General features: G+C 49.1%; 1 protein-coding gene across 1 annotated transcript; it reads right to left on the bottom strand.

The window, feature by feature from the left end:
- Nucleotides 1–7,218: 7,218 nt before the first annotated feature.
- LOC119385361 (uncharacterized) lies at nucleotides 7,219–9,951 on the bottom strand. The gene is made up of 5 exons (XM_037653071.1): nucleotides 9,911–9,951; nucleotides 9,145–9,603; nucleotides 8,311–8,902; nucleotides 7,881–8,266; nucleotides 7,219–7,771 (listed from the first exon to the last, which is right to left on the bottom strand). The coding sequence occupies exons 1-5, from the start codon at nucleotides 9,949–9,951 to the stop codon at nucleotides 7,219–7,221; spliced, it is 2,031 nt and encodes a 676-aa protein (XP_037508999.1).
- Nucleotides 9,952–24,028: the final 14,077 nt, after the last annotated feature.

Genomic DNA, 24,028 nt, shown 5'->3' with positions numbered 1-24,028 from the left:
AACGGCCGTTAGAACATTATGACTGTATCATGTGTGTCATGGCGCACATCACATGCATGATATAATTTTCGCGTTATGACCAGTCATTCATGTTAGCCATACGCTCATACCATGCCGTGTCAGTTTTGGTACATATCAAGCTAATAAGCGGCCGTAAGAGCTCTATGACCGGGTCATGTATGTCATGGCCTATATGACATGCATGACAAGGTATTCGTGTTATGACCAGTCATGTATATTTTCCTCATCCTCTTATCATACCATGTCAATTTTGGTATACGTGAAGTTGACCAAACGGCCGTTGTAGCTCCTTCACCATGTCACGTATGTCATGGTGTACATTAAGGGCATGTCATGATATTCATGTAATGAGCAATCCAAGAGCATGTTTTTAACATGCTCTTGCCATGCCATCTCAATTTTGGTACTCGTCAACTTAATCAATCGGGCGCGAGAGCACGATGACCTACGCAACCAGTGAGATAGACCAATAGATACGCTCTAAATGCCTTCATTTCGCCATCAAATTCTTCGTGCGTAATAATTAGTGCCTAATCTATTTGTTACCAACATTATATATGTAAGCCCTGCCGCCAAAAGGGATAAAATGGGCCAAATTACCACGCATTTCGCTGAAAGCGTTCCATCTTTGCATGCGAGGCATTGCCACCGAACGCGAACGTTTGAACCAATATGGCGTCCACAAAAGCAGTGTCTCTACCCTGTTCCGGAGGAGCACATCGAAGTACCCTAGTTAAAGCGGCGCTGGAGTCGCCCTAGCGGCGCTGTGAAGAAGCGTAGTAAACGCGCGGCCAAATCCGCATTACCGCAGGACCAAGCCGCCATTTCGTAGGCAGAAGATCAATCGACCAAGTCGGTGCAACGTAATGTTGCCCATGGGCAGGATTACGCACGAGGAGGATTGGAAAGGCGCCGGAGAGGGAATTCTTTCTCGAAATGGAGCGTCTGCGCGGCGCGTGGCGCTATGCTATTCATAAAATGGGATCGCCGTGGCTGTCTGCACCAATTCGCGAGCTTGTTCGGGAGATGTAAAAGAAAGTCGGAGCCTCTTTACTGGCCCTTTACGAAGGGCCATTAAAGCTGCTCCAACAGGCTCCGAAGTATGTATATATATATATATACTTCGAAGTATGCTCCGAACATACATACTTCGAAACAGGCTCCGAAGTATGTATTTATACAAAAACATGGCATTAGCATACAAGTATGCACGACACAGGAATCCAACTCGCAACCGAAAGCAGCGAAAGCAAGCACCAGAACCCCTACCCTACACCGCCACCGCGCAACCTGCGATGGCACGGAACATGACGGGCGTAACATCAGAAGACAGCAAACAGGTATTGTAGCTAAGACTAAGAACAAAAAGTGGACCTGGGCAGCTTACGTGGTACGAATGAAAAATAACCAATGATCAGTGAGAGCGACGCAATGAATACCGGGAAATGGGAAGCGAAGCCGTGTTAGGTGGAGAGCAGCGGGCATCAACCAGCTTGTACAAGAACTGGAGATCACTGGGAAACGCCTTCGTCCTGCAGTGGGCTTAAATTAGACGGGATATCATGATGCTCACTCATGTAAACGAGCTGGTTTTGCTTTCACCTGTGAGGCTCAGCAGAATCACCTCACTGAATCCACCTACACTGCAAACGGGTTTGAGCCCTTTAGGGAGCTTTGGGCTGGGGTCGCAGCGTGCATCCTAAAGTTACTACGAATAACTCCCTTCAAAAGGAGATTTTATTTACACCCTTTCTGAATGGAGTGAAAAGGTGGAATTAACGGAGTCCATAGCGGGTATTTTTTGTGTTTTTATTTAACTCATTTCGGGGGCTTCAATGAAGCTCACTAGGCGTTTTTCTACTTCTTTTGGGAGCTTTTACAGCGCCCTTTTATAAGCGGCCCTAGAGGGGTAGCGAAATAAAAAAATTATTTCTGACACTATAATAGCGTTTTAAAGACAAATTTTACTACTGTTCATCACTGGGAGATATTAGAAAATGGACACCAATGTATTTATTACACATGCATGATATTAGCATACAAGTACGCACGACAGAGGAATCCAACTCTCAACCGCACGCACCGAAAGCAAACACGGTAACCATTATGCTACAGCGCCGCCACATGCTCATTGCTTATTAATGGGCTGATATCAAGGCGGCTAGTAACCCATCAGCGGAATCAGAGGCTGGGTCCGAGGTAGTTGGTACATTGACATTATGAAATCGTTAAGCGCACGAAGACGGGTGTGTCGTCTTCTTGTTCCCGTCTTCGTGCGCTTAATGGTTTCATAACCGTCAGCGGAACTTCAAACATCTGTTTTTCTACCATCGGCGTGTGTTTGCGCTTGCGTAAGGTAAGTACTAGAGTGCACTAGAATAGGGGAGTGCTCGGAACAAGCTTCGAAAAGTGAAGCCCAAACAGCGTCAATCCGCTTGTGGCGCTGCGATCGGTAGTCTGCAATGTGTCGTCGTTTAATTGTTGCGCGTGGCTCCGCCGTAGTGGTGCAGGGGTTGAATGCCTGCTTCCTACTCAAAATGCCCGGGTTTGCATCGCAGCTGTAGATGGTGGGCTTTTATTCTTAGTGCCAGCTTGTATAGCTGTATTGGCTTTCCTTTGTTTTTTTTAAAACTAGCTTCAGTTGCTATGTGTTGCTTCAAAACGTAACGCACAATGTGAAGTAAAATAGAAGAAACTTGACAGTGGGCACAGTTATTTGCAGCGCCAAAGCCTTGCATTTAACAAAAACGTAATGTGCGGCCTCCGAGATTTTTGCGAATACGAGACGGGAAACGAGATTTCACATTTTACGTTACCTTTTGTAGCAATACGTAGCAACGGAAGCTAGTTTTAAGAAGCAAAGAAAAGACAATACAACCATAAAAGGTGACACTAAGGATAAAAACCTATCATTTACAGCTGCGATTCGAACCAGGGCCTTTCGAGTGGGAAGCAGGCATTCTACTCCTGCACCACTTAGCGGCGCGCAACTCCTAAACGACGACATATTGCAGACTACCGATCGCAGCGCCACAAGCGGATTGACACTGTTTGGGCTTCACTTTCAGTGCATAGGTGCTGCGGCCGTTCCGAGCACTCCCTTGTTCTAGTATACTCTAGTCAGTACATAATTTGGGGGGCGACATGCAAGGCTGAAGTAAACACTTTCGCCTCTGATTTCTTCGGTTCCTCGTGTATTGCCGTTAGAAATATTAAAAACGTGTGTCCACCTGTGTGCTCCTCCATATAACGATCATGTTTCGCTCGCGCGAAATTCGTGGATAGCAGCGTGACAAATGCACCTTCAGATGGCCGAACGCCTTCCATGAGCATGTGCTCATGAGCAACTTTCGTTATTTCTGCCGCGAGCAGCAAGCGTTCAGTGGCTACAGCGTGTTCTGAGCTGTTCGAAGACCCCCTGCGTCCACATTAAAAAGTTGCATACATGCAGATGCCGGCGTTACAAGGACTTTGTAACGTGCCTACACTAAGTGCATTGAAGGCGCACCTATCTTCGCGAGCTGCACGCAGGAGCAGCAGCGCCTTCTGACCAGCTGAACGATAATCAATTTCCGCAGTTAGCATTTATGCGCAATGCATGCTTTACAGGGGTTCTGTATTACTCACATTATGCATTTATAATAACCGAGAGCTGAGCTAGTTGGTAAGTATTCATTCTAAACGAGAGGGCATGCAAACAGAGACACAAGACAGAAGTCAAGACACCACAAAAGCCAAATAACTACTGAAGAGTCGCACAACCGGCGGAAAAGAAAGAAGGCTCAGAAACTTATCTGCGCATGCCCATGTAATAGGCGGACCTATTCATCCGGCACGCGTGAGGTCTACGTGAAAGATAACTGTTAAAGAATTTGATTTCTTTATTATGCAAGTAAATCCACGGTTGACTCACGCCTGCGTTAACACTATTATCGATATGCCAAACCTCAATATTTACACGCGCTTTTTCATTCCGTTACAAAATTGTGCATTCATCGAACTTTGGTGTGCAATTATACTCTCCACAATGTAAAAATAGATCAGAAGGTGAGCCTCCGGTAAACGATCTCTTATGCAGTCTCTGGTTAACACAGCGGCCCGTCTGTCCTACGTAGAAGCGGCCGCAGCTAAAAGGAACCTTATACACCACACCTGTAGGGCAATCAGTGAATTTCTTGGTGTATTTTACGAAACAAATTTCACACCGCCTCTTATCTATTACTCGCTCATTCTTTCTCGGCACAGCGGCACAAATCTTACCTAGCTTATTTGCAGCCGCAAAAGCAACATCAACCCCGTATCTACTTCCCACTTTATTTAGTCTCTAAGATACGTAATGGATGCAAGGAATACCTACGACACGTTTCTTCATATTGCTTTCTGCAGCCATACCCGGACTTTACAAAACCGCCTTCATAAACGTTCGGCGACAGTGGCCGCTGCAACGCGAGGATAACCTACTTCTAAGACGCGTAAATTGCGCGTTAAAGCTGGCACACATTTTGTACTCGCACGACTTCGTGAGGGAAGGCTTAAGGCATGACATGGCTGTGCGATTTTTTACAACCTTAGAATGCTTCGACGAGAAGTTTAACAGCGGAATTGAACATCTAGGCGAATACTGCCAGCATACGCAGTTCTTCTGAAACGTTAAAGAAAGGTCTAGAAGTTGTTATCCCTTATTCTAAGGCAATTCCTTGGTAAACGTGAGCCCTCCTCCATTTAATTCAGGTTTTTTGCTCACTGAGGTAACCGTGGATTCAAAGTCCTCCCCACTACAAAAATCAAGTAATCGTCCACATAACGGAAAACTTTAACAATAGAATTACCTAAGGCGCCTTCTAAATGTTTGTCAGTCTTGCTAAGGTATAAATTACTAAGAATCGGGGCAACCTTTGAACCAATACAAATCCCTCATTTCTGCACATAAACGCCTTCCTACTAACCTACGAGTGTTGACTTTAAATACATGGAAAAAATTTCGAGAAAACCCTCCGTAGAAACATCACGTTTTCTGGAGTTGCTCATTAATAAGGTCATTAACGCATTTTAACAAACCCTCAAACCGGCAAAGAGTAAGCAAGGTCTTCAATGTCAATAGTAAAAGCTTTACAATCACCGGGAAAACGGTCTGAAAAACTCGCGAAGGCAAGTAGTTCTGCAAGTAACTAGATAGAGCGAATTGCCAGGTGGCTTGCTCTGATACCATTGCTCGAAAGGGAATCTCCTTCTTATGCGTCTTCGCTGAAAAAAAAAGCAATTCTAAAGTATGCGATTTAGCCTTCTTGGCGTTACAAGCTATCCTCTCAAGATTATGTCTTAACAAAAAGGTCCACAGCACGTTGCCTAGCTACCGATGGTTTGAACTTCACCGTCCTAAAATTGTTTTTATGGATGTTAGCGCTTTTTCTGAGAACATACTGTCCATTCTTGCGCAGTCTTGTCACTTGCTGATATTCTATGCTTCGGTGGGTTCTCACAGTTGCATGGCGGCAGAAGGATGTCGAGGTAGTTCACTGTATCCAAGGTAGACGTTGCAAAACGAGAGCGCACGGTTATGTCACATGTCCATGCCACCAATCGAAACCGGGATGGAGGATCAAAACAAACAAATGAAACATGAGAACAGAATAAATAGAAAACAATGTCGGCCTTAATGCAGATTTCATCACGACAGCGTCATGTGTATATTCCCTGAAAGCATTCTGCTTCATTCACGCTTTATCGCAAGCAAGGAAATTATGTCGTACGAACATTTTTTCTCAAGGCGCATTCGCGTGTCGATTGACTGGCAGTGCGAAGCATGTACTATATTCTCAGGAGTTTCAAAACACACATCAGACATCGTCACTTAATGCTTAACGACTTTTTTTTTTGTTTAATTGCACTTTTCACTTGAAGCTATGCGCAGAACGACACCTACAGTTGCCCGAGCGACAATAAGGACGCGTAAACAGTGGAACAAAAGTATTACCATTTGTTTTTCTGATTGTGCCGAGCACGCAGCGTGCCCTTCATCTGCTTGGTAATACATAGCGGCACGCTCGCTTCAATCGCCGGGCCAACCATGAACCATGCCACTCGCAGTACGGCATATTGCACCGTCGTCAAACCACGCCTTTCATGTACTACAGCGGCGAGAATGCACGCACAAAACGCGCACACACGGCCTACAAAGCTGGGCAGTTCAGAAGCGGCGTTCACGAGGCCAATATACGAAATGGCGAAATCCGCGACGGCTTTGTTACGGCGTCACGCACGGCTGGCCTACGGTAGCCTCCGCTGGCAATTCGGAACGACTGTCTTTTTTTCTTTTGCTTTTTCCTTCGCGCGCGCATGCGTCGAGAAGCTTTCTCCTATAGCGCTTGTGTTCAGCCGGGTCTGATTTCCTCGCTCTTGCTCGGCGAGCATACGGGTCGCCGCCACCCGAATGTCGAAGATCATTTTTTTCTCGGTTCCTCTCGAACGTATATAGCACTCCCGTTCAGAGCGGCCGCTTGAAGGGAGTTGGTCGGTTGGTTGCTAAACTTTATTGAGGTCCTGCAAGGCGCGCGTGAGCGCGCAGCGGGCGACTCCCACGTCGGGACCGTCAGACCAAGCCTGCCGGCCGCTCCGCGGGCCTGATGGACGGCCCAGAGCTGGTCAGCCAGGAGGGAGCTGCGGAGGGCCCCCTCATACCTGGCGGGGTTTGTGTACGTTGTAGTATCGGGGATAGTGTACGTTGCCTTCCACTTCCAGAGCATACGTGCTAGCGTGGCTACGTCCCCGCATACGGGGCAAGCGTCATTAGGGAACACCTCGGGTGAAATGGCGTGTAGGAAGCTCGGACTCGGGTACGTCTCCGTCTGCACTACTCTGAGCGTAAGGGCCTGGGGCCCATTAAGTTTGGGGTGAGGGAGTGGGTACACTCCTCGCGCGAAGTAAAAATATTCCATTACTGGTTGTACGCGGCAGGCGCTTCCCTGTTCTCCGCAACTTCGGTGTCACCAAGCCGTTGCCTGGAACCGGCGCTGTCGGTTAGCGCGCGCGCGGTCTTGTGGGCAAACTCGTTGAGGTTGCGGGGAGTGCCCTTGACCTGTCCAACGTGGCGGGAAACGATATAAGTACCTGGTGCTTGACCCAGACTCGACCGCCACACCGGAGCATGCGCAGGGCCTTCTCGGAGACGACGACGCCGCTCTAAAGAGCTCTCATAGCTCACCTCGAGTCGGTATAGATGACATCCCTTTCGCCGTCCAGGATGGCCAGGGCGATGGCCACTTGCTCGGCAATTGCCAGGTCGTCGGTGCGGACCGATGCGCAGTTGGTGATTTGCTGTTTGGAGTCGACGACAATCGCGGAAAAGGCGCGGCTCCCGCGGTAGGCTGCCGTGTCGACGAAGCTAACGCTGCGTTCCTCGCTGTGAATCTGCTTGATAATAGCAGCTGCTCTGGCCCGTCGCCTGCCGCGGTTGTACTCGGGATGGACGTTCATCGAGATCGGTGCCACGGTAATGAGTTCGCGAATCTCGCGGGGCACCTGTCCCATCTTCTCGCTCACTGAAGCCGGGGAGTGGCCGAGCTCTCGTAGTATACGCCTACCGGTCTGGGAGGTTGAAAGACGCGCCACCTGTGCCCGCTCATGCGCTTCGGCAATATCTGAGCTGTACTCTGAGCTGGAGTAGACGCTCTGTGCGTATTCTGATCGGGATACCGAGGGCCGGCTTCGTGATCTTCCTGAGCAGGACGTTGAGCTTGTCGCGCTCGGCACGCTGCCAATTGTGCATGGCCGCGACATACGAAAAATGGCAGATCACGAAGGAGTTGGCCAGGCGGATGAGGTTGTCTTCCTTGAGGCCGTGGTGACGGTTGACCACTTACCGTACTAGCCGAACCGTGTTTTCCGTCTTAGTTGCGAGCTTGAGTATAGTCTTGGCGTTGGGACCGTTGGACGCGATGGTCATGCGATGGACCCGAATGGAGTCAACTCTGGGTATTGCGACGCCGTCTCCGGTGAAGAGCTTGATCTCACTCTCCGCGATCGGTTTCCAGCCCTTGGGTTTGGGCCCTCGCCTAGTGGGTTGGTAGAGGAGGAGCTCGGACTTGCTTGGGCAACACCTCAGGCCCATAGGACAGAGGTGATCTTCGTCGGTGTCTATGACTTCCTGCAGGGCGCGCTTGATCTGCCCGTCACTGCCGCCCGAGCACCAAATGGTGATCTCGTCGGCGTAAATCGTGTGGTTAATGTCCTCGATGCGCCAGAACCTCTTGGACAACCCGACCATGGCAAGGTTGAACAGCGTGGGATCACCGATCCCTGAGGGGTGCCGCGCGAGCCCAGCTCGATCTCTTCGGAGACCAGCTCTCGCGCCCTGAGGGTGGGTTTCCTGCGGGTCAGCAACAATTTGGGGTACTCGCAGAATCTGCCCTCCAGGCCGAGCTCGGCGATCGACCACAACACGAAAGAGTGGGTAACATTCTCGAAGGCTTTCTCCAGGTCTAGGCCGAGAATGGCCCGCGTGTCTCGAGAGTTGCGGTCGATGACTTGGTGCTTCAGTAGCTTCATAGCGTTTTGCGTCGAGAGCTCGGCCCGCAAACCGATAATAGTGTGCGGATAGATCCCATTGTCCTCCAAGTACCGGATGAGCCTTTTGAGCACCACGTGCTCGGCCACCTTGCCCACGCAGGACGTGAGCGAAATGGGGCGCAGGTTGTCCCGGTTGGGTGGCTTGCCGGGCTTGGGGATGAGCACGATGTGTTCGAGCTTCCACAAATCGGGGACCTCGCCGATCTTCCAAGCATCATTGATGACTTCGGTTAGGTATTCGATCGACAGGTAGTCCGGGTTGCGCAGGATAGTATGTAAGTAAACTTTATTAGGGCATAACACGCACAGGGTTCGCCTAGCGAGGTAAGGCAAAACGAGGACATAAACCCTCTGACTAGGCCTTACCTCACTGGGACAGCAGACAGCGGATTCGAAAGTTACAATTTCACTAGAACATAATATATCAAGAAGAACGTAATCACTAGCACAGTAAGAATACGATCAGTAATTACAGTAATAACATATTGACAGTAAAGATATAGTAACAGTAAGGACATAATAAGTAATGCAGTAATGCCGTCGGTGTCTGCGGCGGACCTTCCATTGAGCTCGTGGAGCGCCCGGTGAAACTCTTCGCTGCAGATCTTGGCGTCCAGTTTAAGGTTGGCCGGTCCGCCGTATTTGGGGTACGTCGTTGCGCGACTCGAGTCGACAGGGAGGTACTTTTGCACCAGCCGCTTCATGACCTCCTCTTCGGAAGAGGACTGCTTCGCCTCGTGTGCGGTCCGCGCTAGTAGGTGCCGCTGGCTGGTCCTGGTGTTAGCCTCGTCGAGCAGGTGCTTGAGCAGGTTCCATGTCTTGCCATTGCGCATCTGGCCGTCCACCGAGTTGCAGACTTCGTCCCACTGCTGCTTGGCGAGGACGCGGCAGCGCTCCTCGATGGTCTTGTTCAGTTCGGAGATCTTTTTGCGCAACCTGCGGCTCAGGCGCTGGCCTTTCCAGCGGGCGAGAAGCGACTGCCTGGCCTTGAGCAGGTTGGGCCAGGCGGCTGTCAATCTTTTCAACCGGAAGGTCGGTGCTGATCTTCTTGGTGGTACTTCTGACACCCTCCCTGATCTGGCTTATCCATTGCTCGAGGCTCGGCCTGCTTGCAGGGAGGAGCCGGTCGTTGCAAACTTTGCGAAACTGGTCCCAGTCCGTCCAAGAAAAATCCCGTGCCTTCTTTCGGGAGAATGTGAACTGCGTGACCAGGACGTAGTGGTCGCTACCCAAGTCTGTGGCCGAGTTGGTCAACTGTGCCTAGGTGAGATTCTTGAAGAAGGTGAAGTCGGGGGTCGAGTCACTACAGGACGAGATGCCCAACCTTGTTGGAAAGGCCTTGCCGGTGATTAGCGTCAGGTCCATGTTGGTCGCGTTCTGCCACAGTTCCTCGCCCTTGCTGTTGTCGTACGGGTAGCCCCAGGTGTGGTGCGGAGCATTAAAGTTCACCCGCAACCATGAGGGGGTTCGAGCCCCCCAAGTTGACGGCCATCTTCAGGAGGGCCTTGAATCACTGTCGTCGGTCCTTAGGGCTACTGTACACGTTGAGGAGAAAGATGCTGCTTCGGTCCAAGCTGCCGGGCAGAATCGCGGTCATGACATGTTCGGTGTTGCTAGTGGCCATCTTGAGGTCGTGGGTGAGGTGCGTGAGCTTGTTGCTGACCAAAGTGCAGACGCCCCGGCCGTCGGAATGGCACGAGACGGGCTGGTAACCAGTCAGCGTGACGTTGGGGGTCAAGGTTTCCTGAAGCAGGATGACATGGGGTTTCTCGCTATAGCCTCGGAGGTACTGCTGCAGGCACGCCCTTTTACCGAGGAAGCCCCTGCAGTTCCACTGCCAGATGCGAAACGTCTCACTTAGCTTGGCCATCTTGGTTTTGTTGTGGGCGGCTGCTCTCCTCAGACTGGCTAAGGATGGGGCCCGTTACACCGGGCTGCGGTTGGATGTCGGCATTTGGTGTCAGAACGGGTGCTACTACGTTTTCGAGGAAGGACTCTATCTTGGATACGCGGTCGTTTTGCGCGGCCAGGGTGACCTGCAGCTGGGCAAAGTTCTCCCCGAGCTGCTTGATGCTTTCACTTAGCGCGGACAGCGTATCTCGGAGCTCGGATTTGACTCGATTGGCTGCACCGTCCTGTTCGTAAGCGACGGCCCTCTTGTTGGAACCGCTCTGACAATTGCTGCCGCTGCTGCCTTCTTGACTGCCGTGCACCTTAACCCTTTCAGCCCTGGATTTTTTATTTTGGTCGGGGAATCTTTTTCTGCGTGTTTTCCTAATAATTATGACCTTAGAAGACCAAAAACGAAAAATTGAGCCAGTGGTGCAAGTATTAATGGATTTACAGACATGACGTCAAATTAGGTCATCAGGGCTCAGCGGTTGCGCAATGAGAAAAATTTCATCTTTTTTCCTGCTATTCACTAGAGCACACAAAATGTGAACCACGTCTCATTTTTCAGCGTGATACTCATTGAAACAGCTTCGGTACGTCGATCCCAAAATGGCGCTTAGCCGCCTCAGCTGACCCGCCTCGACGTCACCCATGACTTCGGTCAAGCTTCTTCTTCTTTGCGGCTCCCAGCTCCGCAAGCATGTCACAATTTTGATGTCAATCGCAGTGGGGATGGTTGAAGAAGTATTCCCCCAAGAATCGGCAGTTTTGGTTTCATTTCCAAGGTGCTAGGGCAAGTTTTGTGTGATGGTGTCAATTGACACCGCCAGGGCCGAAAGGGTTAATGGGGTGGGGTGCTGCTTCCAAGGTGTAGGCGGTGGAGGGTTAGGGTGGTGACAAGAGTATGAAGTTGGGCGTGTTGGTAATGCATAACTGATCACGTAGCGCAAAATTTGACACTGGACAAGAGAGGGACGAAGACGAGCGCTTTCTTGCATTCTTAATCTCGGAAATTTCGGCCTCTTTATGGTTTCCCTCATCTTAGGGTTTTCGCTTTTCAACTGAGCGATCTCGCGCGCGCTTTCCGCATGCTCTTGGAGCGACCCCGATACTACCTCAGGTGGCCCTCCTTGAACCGTGTCAGCCCAGGTTAGAGAGCCTGTCTTCTTGCTACTCCCGGACACGCCGGTAGGCTGCTGCGGCTGCTGCTAGCCCCCAGTAGACCTGGAGCAGGACCTGGAGTGGCTCCCAGACTTGTAGCGGCGCCCTCCTCCTCAGGAACCTCCTCGGGACCAGAAGCGGCCTCCGGAACGGGACCTTAAACAGGAACGACCCTGGAACGGGCCCCGGAACCGCGTAACTGCCGAAAGTTCTGCCCGTCCGTGCGGAGTGACGGGGGTGCCTTGGCCTGGTCTTGGTCGGTGGCACGGGACGCCTCCCAGCACCTTCGCCGCACGACGTATGGGATATTAAAAATTTGGCTACAGTCCTTGTCGGCCGTGAGATATTGGCCACCGCACAGCCTGCACTTAGGGGTACGCTGGTGCTGCGAGTCCGGGTTTGATGCCCCGCAGCCTCGACAGATGACGTCGCTGGGGCTGGGACACGCATCGGCACGGTGACCGAGCCGACACAAGCGTAGCAGATCTCTATTATCTTGCGACAAAGCGAACACCGCACAAGGGTGTGGCCGCAGCGCACAAAGTTTGGGACCCTATGACCGCCGAAGGCGACTATCACCGTGCCGTTGCTTCCAATGCGCTTCGCTGCCAGGGCCAGTGGGTTCGTTTCAATTACGAGCTTGTTGTCAATAACATCAGGGCCGTCGACGAGCGGAATGCCTCGGATCACGCCCTTGCACGTGGAATGTGGGGCGGCCTCCTACGCACTGACCTCGCAGGTCCAGCCCAGGACGACGATCTGCCGAACCCTGACGTAGCGGTCGGTATTCTCCCTTCTTGGTGTGCTGTCAACCAAAATCTGCTGGACGTTGGGGCATAGCGAGTCGCCCCGCAGGTCTTCGGTGGAGATCCTTGTGGCCGCATCAGCTACCACGGTAGAGCCGGTCTTGGCAATACTGAGGCCTCCGCGTGGCCGAATCACGATCTTGGTATCCTCCATGGGGAGCTGCGGCATCCGGCCAACGTGGAGAATTCTTGTCTTGATGTTACTGCCCCTGTTGCGACCTCGCGGGGCCTCGGACGTGGTTGACTTCGTCCCGATAGATTTCTGGCGCCTGCTGACTGCCAACCGCGGTCTTCTGTCATCTCTTCGGGGATTATGTGATCCCGCACCACTTGATATTCCATTTTCCTCGCAAAAATGCCCCGAGAAGAGCGACAAGGGATCCCGGGAACAGGCCTGGCGCCACGCCGGAGTGGGCTTGCCTCGTTACGCTTAGCCCAAGAGGCCGCGTGGTCTGGAGCAAAAAAGTTCGTAAAATGTGAAAATAGTCCACTTACATGGCCGAATTTGGTGACAAAATAGTCCTGGTACCTTCACGGATGCGATACAAAGAAAGCTGAACACGCACTCGGAAAACTTTACTTGAAAATCATTGTACGAAGCAGGAGATGATCGGGGGCGTCACCCGCTCAAGCCAACGTAAGCCATCTCGCTTGAAGCGAGTCGTGTAAATTTTTTTTGTGTCGGGCTTTCTCTACACGGAATTTGGTATTCCGTGCATGGAGGCCTCTGGTCAGTTCGTTATCGAAAAGCGTGTACTGAGTGCACATGCGGGGCCGATCGGTCACATCGAGTGTTGGCAGGCGTTTTGTTTTAATTTTCATTTGATGGAAAAACAACACAAGCGAATTCATTCTGCGGTCCAAGTTCTGCGTTAACCCGAGCCCAACGGTCCAAAGTGAGCTCTCTGCAGCATTCCGTACGAGAGAGAAGACATGATTGATTAGCGGGTTCATGTATTTATCAAGCACTCTGAGAAATCTGGGATTTCTTGTGACAACAGATCTATCTCCCCTGCACAGCCGTATCCATGCCAGCCAGCACTGAGGGCATTATAGAGAGCTTCGGCATCAAATAAACAGAAAACATGACAGAGAAGGCGAAATTGGAGTTTTTTGTTGGCCTCGTTCTTGATGAATGACGCAGGATCATGCATTTACCCCCTTTCTCCTACCTTTCATTCACATAATTTTTTAACGAAGTAATATTGGGGGCGCAGAACCTTATTACAACCACCTCATTACATCCTAAGGGTGTATTGTCCAAATGAAGGCAGTATTAAGGAGACCCTTAAAATGCCTAATTAGGCTAATTTGCATTTGCAGTGTACATAGTGGTGCGCCAAAACACTCTTAACAGCACGACAATGCTTTCTCAAGGGCTCTCTCCCAGCAGTCGTGGTGCGTTTGCAAACCGAGGGTGCAGCTCGCAAGAACTTGGAATTGCCGCGGCGCAGAGCACTTAACTCTTTCAAATTCTGCCTTCCTTAATGTACCTCTAAGTCTACGTATGTGCACCTTTTGTTTTCGCGTTTCATAGTCCAGAAAGCGCCACCGCCACGGCGGGTAATCGAACCCGCGTCCTTGAGCAGCAGAAAGCTATAGTAGCCGACCAGGCAACAAAGCAGGTAACAGATCCTTAAAAGTATAATGCAATGAATTCCAAAATTTTGTATGGATTTCATTTCGGAGCTTCAAGGAGACCATCGATACCATATCGTTTGCGCTTCAAAAAAGCTTTCTTGGATGCCTATATTAGCTACAGACTCTTAAGTCTCAAATTGCTGACGCGATGCACAATTGACTCAGCAAATTGTTCCATATTTGGCACCACCTTCGAGAATCATGTACCATAGTCTCGCGAAATTGCAGAAAGGGGATAGCAGAGCCGAATGGAAAACGAATCGCACCTGCCATGCAGCTGGTATTTATATACAGAGCATAACAACAGGGAGGATCGGCAGGATCAATGCTCACTTGAAAGAACGGTTGCTTGGGCTAGTTGGGGATTTAGCATCGACATATTTGCACAGCGCAAAATCAACGAGGACGGAGAGGGTACACAACACAGGCGCTGGCTTCAACTGAATTTTACTAGCGATGATGCTAGAAATATATACACAAAACAACAACAGCATACATCAGCGCAATCGCACGACCTATTGCATCAAAACCAGAGATGCCATTTCCTTTTTCGTGAGGGCAACAGAGGGCATGCTAGCACATAGGTCGCCAAGCTGTTGCATTTTATTAGCTGCCATGATTTCATGTGTGAGCTGCTCACGATGTTTCGCTATAACGGCACACTTTTCAAAAATTGTTTTACAACCGCAATCTTTGCAGTGAATGCCCAGATGGCCTCGAACAACTGCGCTAAAAACGCACCTCTAAACGCTCGTTCAACCATCTGCCCCTTTGCCCAACGTACTTCTTGTCACCTCGACAAAACGGCTGTTGTCAAAGTTTTCCGTTTTGTCGACGACATTGTTTTGCTTTTTATTGTGATGACAGGGACATTGAAGCTGCTGTTTCAAACGCATTATGTCATTTTGAAGACTGTATGTCACCACTAATCCTGACGTATGAGTTACCGCAGGATGCCTCTTTACATTTGCGATTAAGCATCCCTAGCAATGACCTATGCTAGAAATATGAGCCCCGAGGAAGCAAGCCACTTCTACCGGATCTGTCAGCCCATTCAAAGCTCGTAAAAAGGGGCATTGCCAATCTTGGCATCACCAGTGCTCTTATGGAGTCGTGCGGCCACTTTACAATGCCGCTTTCTTGAGCAGGATTCCTGCCTGACAAGTGCTGGGCTTCCTAAGCTTGTGCTGGTGTCGGTAGCGAGAAAATGCGTAGGACCATGAAACAGGGATGTGAAGCACCAGCAAGCTATGCCGACAGTGATAATAAGCTCCCCTACCTGCATAAGATTTCGCACAGCTTGAAAAAGATACGGGACCAAGTAGATGTTAAAGCTGTGTTTTCTGCTCCGGCAAAACTATAGGTGCTCTGTAAGCGCATGAATGCTCAAGCCACACGAAGGAGCTTTTGCACAACAAAACATAAGAGGCAGTTTGTAGCATGCACCATGGGTGTTGTGTACTTGATCCCGCTTAATTGCGGTAAGAGAGAGAGAATACGAATAAGAAGTACGTTGGGCGAACGGGCAGATGCTTGAACGAGCGTTTAGCGGAGCGTTATTATCAGGTCAACACAGCTGTTCAAGGCCATCTCGGCATTCACTGTAGAGATTGCGGTTGTAAACCGGACTTGGAAAAGTACACCGTTGTAGTGAAACATCGTGAGCAGCTCACACGCGAAATCATGGAAGCTAATAAAATGCAACAGCTTCGTGACCCATGTGTTAGCGAGCCTTCTGTTGCCCTCACGAAAAAGGAAATTCCCTATCTGGCGGGGATGCAACAGGTTGTGCGATTGCGCTGACGTGTACTGTTGTTGTCTTGTTTCTATATTTCTAGCGTCATCGCTAATAAAATTTAGTTGAAGTCAGCTCCTGTGTTGACTTCTCTCCATCCTCGTTCGTTGTGCGCGGTGCAAATATGTCGATGCTAAGTCACTTCATCAGCTTTCATGTGCTGCTTGCGAAAGGATGAAGGTTACAACTTGAAAAAGAATGAACACCCCTCTTTCCGCCTGCCCTCCAGTTAGGGAAAATCCATCTTTCAGGGACACTGGATGATCAGCGCTCTAAGCGGCCACTACTGGAAGCTCTGCTGTAAAAAGTGCATGTGCTTACTGATGATATATAGCTTGAAATCGGGACACCACAAACAAAGTCAGGCACCACAAACGCCGGCGTTTGTGGTGTCCTGACTTCTTTCTTGTGTGCGTGTTTGCACGTCCTGTCTTTTTAGAATGCCTACCGTGTCACCGATTAACCAGTCTGGCGTGTCGAAGACCGGCGATAAACATTGGCTGTCGATGGCTAGTGTTAATTCAGTTCGCTGCAGTGGAGGCGTCGAGAAATAAAAAACTGGCCCAAGCGGCAGCTTCTCCGCAATGCATGGTTGCTAGCGGCGTTGGAAGACAGATGCGCAACTCTGCTACCTAAAGGTAGCACATACAGTAACTCTAGAATAAGCCGCAGGGGCCTATGGAAGTGACCTCTCTTATCCTTGTATGAGTTACTCTATGGTGGTACAGTGGTTACGGGGCTCGGCTGCTGACCCGAAGGACAGGGGTTTTACGCGGCCGCGGCTCTAGCATTTTCGAAGGAGGCGAAAATGCTACAGGTCCGTGAACTTAGATTTATATGCACGTTAAAGAACCCCAGGTGGTCGAAATTTCGTGAGCCCTCCACTAAGGCGTGCCTCATGCAGTGAAACTTCACTTGAACTTCAAGGGATCCCAGGAAAGTGTTCCTTAAAGTGAAAGTTCGCTGAACTGAAATAGCTATGTTGCAACTTGTTATCAGGAAGTAAAGGAAACATTACTTGTTGAAATGAAATTTGAACCCTTTTATTTGCAATGCTGTTTATTTGGATGTGAATTTCTGCTTATTTACCATGTTTTGAAAAATGTAGTAATCTATTGCTGTACTTAGGACTGCAGTGGTCATGGCTTTAGTGACTGTGTCCAAGCCCTCGTAAACCTTTTCCGGCACAACACTCTGCTGGGCGGCTACGGACTTTACTTTTGCCAAGTACATGAGTGTTTTTTTACCTGAAATTCTTGCTGCTGCCTCTACAGGGGCTACTTCTTCCTCTTCTTCTTCTTGAAGTAGGATGCTCGCCACAAGCTCTTCTGTAGACACAGTGGCGCATGCTCAACGCGAGAGCCACAGGTGACATTGTGCTCAAAACGCAAAGCGCTGTCTGTACTCAGTCTTTCAGTCGATTTCTGATCAATATGAAGTGAGGGGCATTGGGTGGTGTCATAAAATATGTTCGCGGAACTGAAATTTGCTCTGCACTAATTTCGTTAAACTCAAACGCGTTAGTACAGGGTCCAATGGTGCTTCGGCGGGGGATTTAGAAAAAAGTGCGTATAAGTGGATAGTTCGTTTTAATGACGTTCGTCCAAGTGTTATTTCACTGTAATCATATCGCGGTTTTGGCCCATAAAACTCCAGCAGGTATTATTAGGTGCAGCATCGCTGAAGATTTAGGTGCTTGTTTTTGCGCTGAAGCATTGCACCCATAATCTTTGCTGCAGTTTCGGTTTCGCTTCCGGAAATAGAGCAACTAAACTTGTCATGTTTTATTAATTCTTACCACGAAATGCATTATTTAATGAACGAAGGAAGGGGAACCACGGGGCCCGATTTTACTTAACCACAACCGCGAGAAGGTCACACATAATGAAACCAGAGAAAGCGTGAGGTAATTCATTTATAATATAATGCAGCGTTTTAAATGAGCGCTATACTATTAAATACAGACGCGGAAACTTAACCAGCAATCGCAGAACCAGGGCAAATCTTGTATTGCGGAATCGTCGTCTTTCTACATGAGCAGCTTTATCTGCTTCTGCAAGTGTAGTGCCCGTCTTAATAATTACTTTTACTTCCTCTGAGGAAAATAGCCATCCTGGCGAATTACGGGCATAACATCACTGCACAGTGGGACTCTGCGCACTGTGCAGGCTTTAGCAGGTCCATATGGACAATTTCATGCCCTCCGCTTTGTCCATCAGAAGAAGGCTCAAGCGGCTTGACAGCGTAGATAGGCGAGGCTTGCTAGACCACACGTTACAGGCCGTGGTACTTCCAAAAAAAGTTTCGTTGACCGACCAGGGCTAGCTGAAAGAATCCATAGCCGCACAAGGCAGTCACGGGTATGTGACAATAAAATGTTTTGAAACGTCTCGATGGTCTTTTTGGCGCTGCTGACCAACAGTGGTGTGAGATCGGGCAATCTAGCAGCCCTCTTCAGCGTGTTTAGCAGTTTGGGAATCTGTCGTCGTTTCACTCATATATGCGTGACAAGGGAGTATTGCGCATAACATGCAGGAAGGCTCGTGTCCATGTAGCACAAAGTAAGGAGAGAATGCAGTCGTGATCTGCATAGCAGTATTATGGGCGTCCGTCACAAAGGGTAGAACACGGTCCCAGTCTTAGTAATCGGAAGTGACGTACAGTCGCGCTCAAATGACTTGCAACACGGGAGCTTGTGGCCTCACGAGTTTAAAGATTTCGCATTCCGTCCATTAGTCCTTATTTCTACAACTAAACGCTCTTCATTCGCTGGGGGATGTTCCCAAATAGGAAAATAATATTCAGGTAGACAAATGAAGCAAGTTGAATCCGTGCGCAATCATTAAACTCGTGAGGCCACGCGCTTCCGTGTGCAAGTCATCCCAGGCAGCACACAACGTCGGGCCGATATTGGTTTTACGGCGGCTGTGCGCGGCCCCACCTCGGGCCAGCATTGCCAGCCTGGCGCCGATATCGGCGGAGCCGTTGACTTTCGCCGGAAAAATTGGGCCGATTTTGCCGCCTTTCAGCCGATGTTGGGCTTTCACCGGCAACATTGGGCCGAGTTTTCCGGCGTTTTGCTCTTCTTCGGCCGATATCGTCTTAGCCGATGGCTTTCACCGGCAACATTGGGCCTAGTTAGCCGCCGTTCTGCCGTACTTTTGCCGACATTGGCCGAGCCGATGGTTTTCACCGGCAACGTTGGGCCGAGGACGCCATCATTCTGCCGTGCTTCAGCTGACATCGGCGGAGCCGATGGCTTATCGACGATGTTGGAACTTTCTTGTCTCCCTTCAGCCCTGTTGACAACGTCCTCCTACGTCGCGGCGCTCCAAAAGTCCTCGTCACCGATATAGGTACGGCTTTTACGGCGGAGCTAACGCAAACCATCTTGAAATTGAGCCATACAAGTCACCGACAGGCATCACCCGCAGGTGAATGGCTTCACCGAGCGGCTAAATGACACCCTCGCCGACATGCTGGCAATGTACTGTACGTCGAACACATGACATGGGACGCCAAAATATCTTCCACACATAACCTGAAGTTAACACGGCAGTGTAAGAAATGGCGCACATATGACCGATACTTAAGCGCGCACAGATTCGTATCGGTGATGGAGAACCAACTAGCCCAAAAATCAGTGCTCCTTGAGCACATATGACGCCATTCAAACTAGTTCACGGAAGCCCCTCAACGACGCTGGACGCCGTGTTGCCGGCCGTCAGTGTCGAGAATAACCCGACGTTGCGCTCTACCTTCAGCCCGCCGAAGAAGCCCGGCAGCTCGCCCGCCTAGGATACAATCGTAATGCAATAGAGCATTAGGTGCTTGAATATTTGTAGCTGAAGCTGCAGAATGCCGCTACATGGATTGCTGTACTAATAGAAATAACAAAGTTCAAATATTGTACCGTGCTAATGCCGCACATACGACTCGGGGCGCGAAGTATCGCCGACTGAATAGCTTGCATTCTTTTATTAGTTTCTGCTATGACAATGACCAACAACTATCACTAGCACAGTCACTTTTCTACCAAAAAAGGTGGTCTTTAGAATAACTGATTCAAATTAGATGGCCACTTCGTTGACCAGTTGTTCAACGCAATCAAAAATGTTGAAACGTTATAACACATACCATTAACTTCATGGACCAAATTCGAAGTACTTCTGTTTTGTAAATGTTTTTGCCACTGGTCGGCCGACTTCACGAATGTATCCAGCATCAAAATTCACCCAAACATGAGTTGTTAGATTGCGCTTGTCCGTGTGCCTTTCTTCGTCCCCGTTTGTTCCCGCGCAAGTACTACAATGAATTCGTTCCAACTAGGCCGGCTAGCAGTTTTGCTTCATTCCCGCACGAATGCTTTTAGCGGAAGAAATTTTATGTGAATACTAATTCTGTGCATAAATCGAGCCTGTCATCATATTTATAGCGCAATATCCTTTCAGCCGCTGAATGTGTGGCGCGAGCGCTCATATACTACACGGACAGTTTGCGATGTCTGTGTTTACACATATTTACTCGTGTTTGGGTCAAGCGTAACAAGCCCATTTGCTTCAGTTATGCTACATAATTTTAATTTATAAAATAGTAAAAAGCTCAGCAAGGCGTGTTGCTGAGCTAGTTGGTTCATTACTTGAGAAAAATAGGTATGGTGCAAAAAAGACCGGGCGAAGTGAAGACACGTTTTGTCGTTTCAATGTTTCCAAATCAACTAGCCCGCTGACCATCTTAAACGAACTGACAAACACGTGCTTGCCACGTGTTTGTCAGTTCGTATTTGCGCATCGTTGCTGTCCATTTTGTGACATACATATCTTTTTCAAGTAAAAATCTCACTCAACGATTGCTTCCCACGTGCTTTCAGAAACAGTCGCATAAAAGTATTATTATGGCACGTGAAATACGATGAAAAATGCGGCTCCAACGTGGTGTACGCAAAGTTTTCATGTAGCGACATGTGGCAACACGTGATGCATTGAAAATTCGACGAACGCCTTTCTCAAACGGCATGCCCCTAGACATGCTGGGGGGATCGCACACCATTGTGGTAGGCTGAGCCGAGCTTTCAAGAAGGGAGAATTCGATTTTTTTTTTCGTCTCCTTCAACCTCTATCCCCCCTCCCTCCCTTCCCCTCGTTCAGCGTCATTGTCGCGAAACTCGCTTGACCAGGCAGGGTAGCGTAGCCGTCTAGACGGGGGGACAATCGTAGCTGCGGGAGCAGGTTTTTTTCACTCCGACTAGCAGAATTCTTCAAGTGCGGTGTGTGGGAATGTGTGGTGGAAAGTCAAAATCGTGCACGAGACAGATACGCGGCAGGATTCCGGCATTGTTTTCGGCAGAGATCACCGCAGCGAGAAACCAGTGGCCCCCTGCTTCCATGTTGAACTCGCTCACCATATAAGGCCACGTGTTCACTACTGTTACGTGTCATCAGATTTTTGTTCTCTTCTTATCGCGTATTTTCTGTTGACAGTCGTGTTTTGTGCATTCTGATATGGTGCGCTTGCATTTTTTTTTCGCTCGTGTTTTTAGCGATCCAACGGGAACAAGTGAGTGGTTTTTATGCACGATTCCTTTCTGTTACAATCGAACTTTTAGATTAGGAATGCGTGCGTGTCTACCTTGTTTAGATGTAGAGTTCATGGGATCTTGTGGTACCGCTCGCAATGTATTTCGCGTCGCGGGCCGCAGTTTATCCATCTTTTTGGCCCTTAAGTTATCACTGAAAAAATTGCAATTTCCGCTTAAAGGATAACGCTAATTTAATTGCCAGTCATGTGTTTCGAATGCCTACCGTTCCTTGGTGAATTTAATAAACGTCGGGGGGGGGGGGGTGCTCCTCTGCTCGTAATTAGCTCACGCGTATACACAATCTTCTAGTCTAGTTGCCACTCTTAATCTCGCATTTTCGGCAAGCCGCCTAACATTATCTTTCTTTTCTTCGGGTCCGTCTTTAATCCTACTTTAATGCTGCCTTCGTTTACATGTCCAGAGTTTTTTTCGTGATTCGGCACCGTCGTTACTGAAAAGCGCGATATCGTCCGCAAAACGCAAGTAGCTAATATATTCTTCGTTAATCCTTATTCCTATTTTTGCCCGTTCTAGTTCTTTCAATATTTATAGTGAACGTGCCGTGAACAACATTGAAGAAATTGTAACTCTTCGCATAGGCGCGCGCACAGTGGGGCAGGGGGGCGGCCGGCCCTCGTAGTCACCTAAGAAGAGGTGGGCTCAAGGTCTGCCAAACACATTGAATTAATAGGGAGGGGGGGGCGCCGCGATGAACGTTCGCCCCCCCCCCCTCTGAAGGGGAACCCTGCTCACGCCTATGATTTTGCGCCTGACCCCATTCTCGATTAGGATTGTCCTGCTTTTTTTTTAGGAATACGGCGGCTGTGGTGTTGTTTTAGATGTTGGCTACGGTATCGATATCGATAGATATTTAGATATTCCTTTATAGCATAATTATTCCGAAACTGCTGGCGTGTGTTCATATCTGTGAATAAATGTGTTTATCACCTTGCAAATGTGTTGCTCCTTAATTTCTCAGACGCATGCGTAGTTGGTGCAGCAGGCCTTTCATCAATTTAGTTGTGTTAAAGACAATATTGACTAACTTTAGAAACAGCGCTAAAAGACGGGACAAAGAAAGGACACAAACCACGGTGCTGACTAACAACCAAATGTGTTTTATTCTTCCAGTCCGCATATATGTACTCCGCCACAATCTCAAGGAAACAAAATCACAGAAACAAAAAAAATTGATTAGCCTGCGCAGAGGCCAAAAAATCCTCAATCGGACAGAAACGTCAACTCCTTCGGAAGGAGGGAGATTGAGGGGAGGCTGACACATGCTTCTCCGCCATTATAGATATGATACGCTTCAGAAATAACACGCGCCCGTTCATCATGGTACTTCGACAGGAAAATGGAATCTTTAAAAGATGGCTGGCAACCACATTCATTACAGTGAAGCGACAATTGACTATCTCTGGCTTGTTTACGGACGTTGTTCGCATGCTCGCGCATACGGTCATTAGCGCACCGCCCCGTTTGGCCAACATAGTAACGACCGCAAGAAAGAGGTATCTTATACACAACACTATCACAACATTCAACGCACTTCTGGCGATGCTTCTTGCTGCATCTTTTCGTCTTGGTCTCTCGATTTACTTGCTGACACAGGCTACCAAGCTTATTTTTGGCAGAAAACAACAGTCTAACGCCTGCCCTGCTGACCACTTTCTTGAGATTATGTGCCACCTTGTGCGCATAAAGAATGACCACTACTTTTTTCTGCGGGTGTATCACTGATTGAACAGTAGGTGAGCATCTGCTTTTAAAACCGGAAACGAGGCTTTCTGCGATACTGGTCAAAAGCGTTCCTGGAAACCCTGCAAGCTTCAGGCGTGCTACTTGAGAACTAAAGCTCGCTTCGACTTGGTGATCACAGGACCTCTCAAGCGCCGCCTTCATGCAAGCCCTTGCGATACCGCGCTTGACAATTTTTGAATGTAGCTAGCTATAACCGTAACCTCGAGAGCCAGCTCAGACAGTCAACACGGTAAAGGTGATGCGATACGTGGACGACTTTTTAATTTTTTATAGCACTAACTCTCATGACCTGCAGCCTGCTGCGGAAAGTTTTGACGTGTTCCTCGCGGAATTAAGTCCATTTGAATTGACCACTGAGCATCCTTCAGAAAATAGGCTACGCTTCTTAGACTTGGAACTTTCGTTCTCAAACAGCCATGTTTGTTGGTGTTATGCGCCTAGGTCTCAAAAGAGCCTTCTCCCTTTTTCCTCTGCGCATTCAAAAATTGTCAAGCGCGGTATTGCAAGGGCTTGCATGAAGGCGGCGCTTGAGAGGTCCTGTGATCACCAAGTCGAAGCGAGCTTTAGTTCTCAAGTAGCACGCCTGAAGCTTGCAGGGTTTCCAGGAACGCTTTTGACCAGTATCGCAGAAAGCCTCGTGTCCGGTTTTAAAAGCAAGTGCTCACCTACTGTTCAATCAGTGACACACCCGCAGAAAATAGTAGTGGTCATTCCTTATGTGCACAAGGTGGCACATAATCTCAAGAAAGCGGTCAGCAGGGCAGGCGTTAGACTGTTGTTTTCTGCCAAAAATAAGCTTGGTAG

This window comes from Rhipicephalus sanguineus, chromosome 1, assembly GCF_013339695.2.
Source record: "Rhipicephalus sanguineus isolate Rsan-2018 chromosome 1, BIME_Rsan_1.4, whole genome shotgun sequence".
In the NCBI taxonomy this organism is placed as follows: Eukaryota; Metazoa; Arthropoda; class Arachnida; order Ixodida; family Ixodidae; genus Rhipicephalus; species Rhipicephalus sanguineus.
This window is presented reverse-complemented; position numbering and strand designations above follow the sequence as displayed.

Excerpts from the sequence above, each read along its gene's own strand:
- LOC119385361 (XM_037653071.1), bottom strand. The coding sequence starts at position 9,951 with ATGGACCTGACGCTAATCACCGGCAAGGCCTTTCCAACAAG. Across the intron at positions 9,604-9,910 it reads GGCAAGGCCTTTCCAACAAG|ATTGACAGCCGCCTGGCCCA; the intron begins GTTGGGCATCTC and ends CCGGTTGAAAAG. Across the intron at positions 7,772-7,880 it reads AACACGGTTCGGCTAGTACG|CGTGCCGAGCGCGACAAGCT; the intron begins GTAAGTGGTCAA and ends CACAATTGGCAG.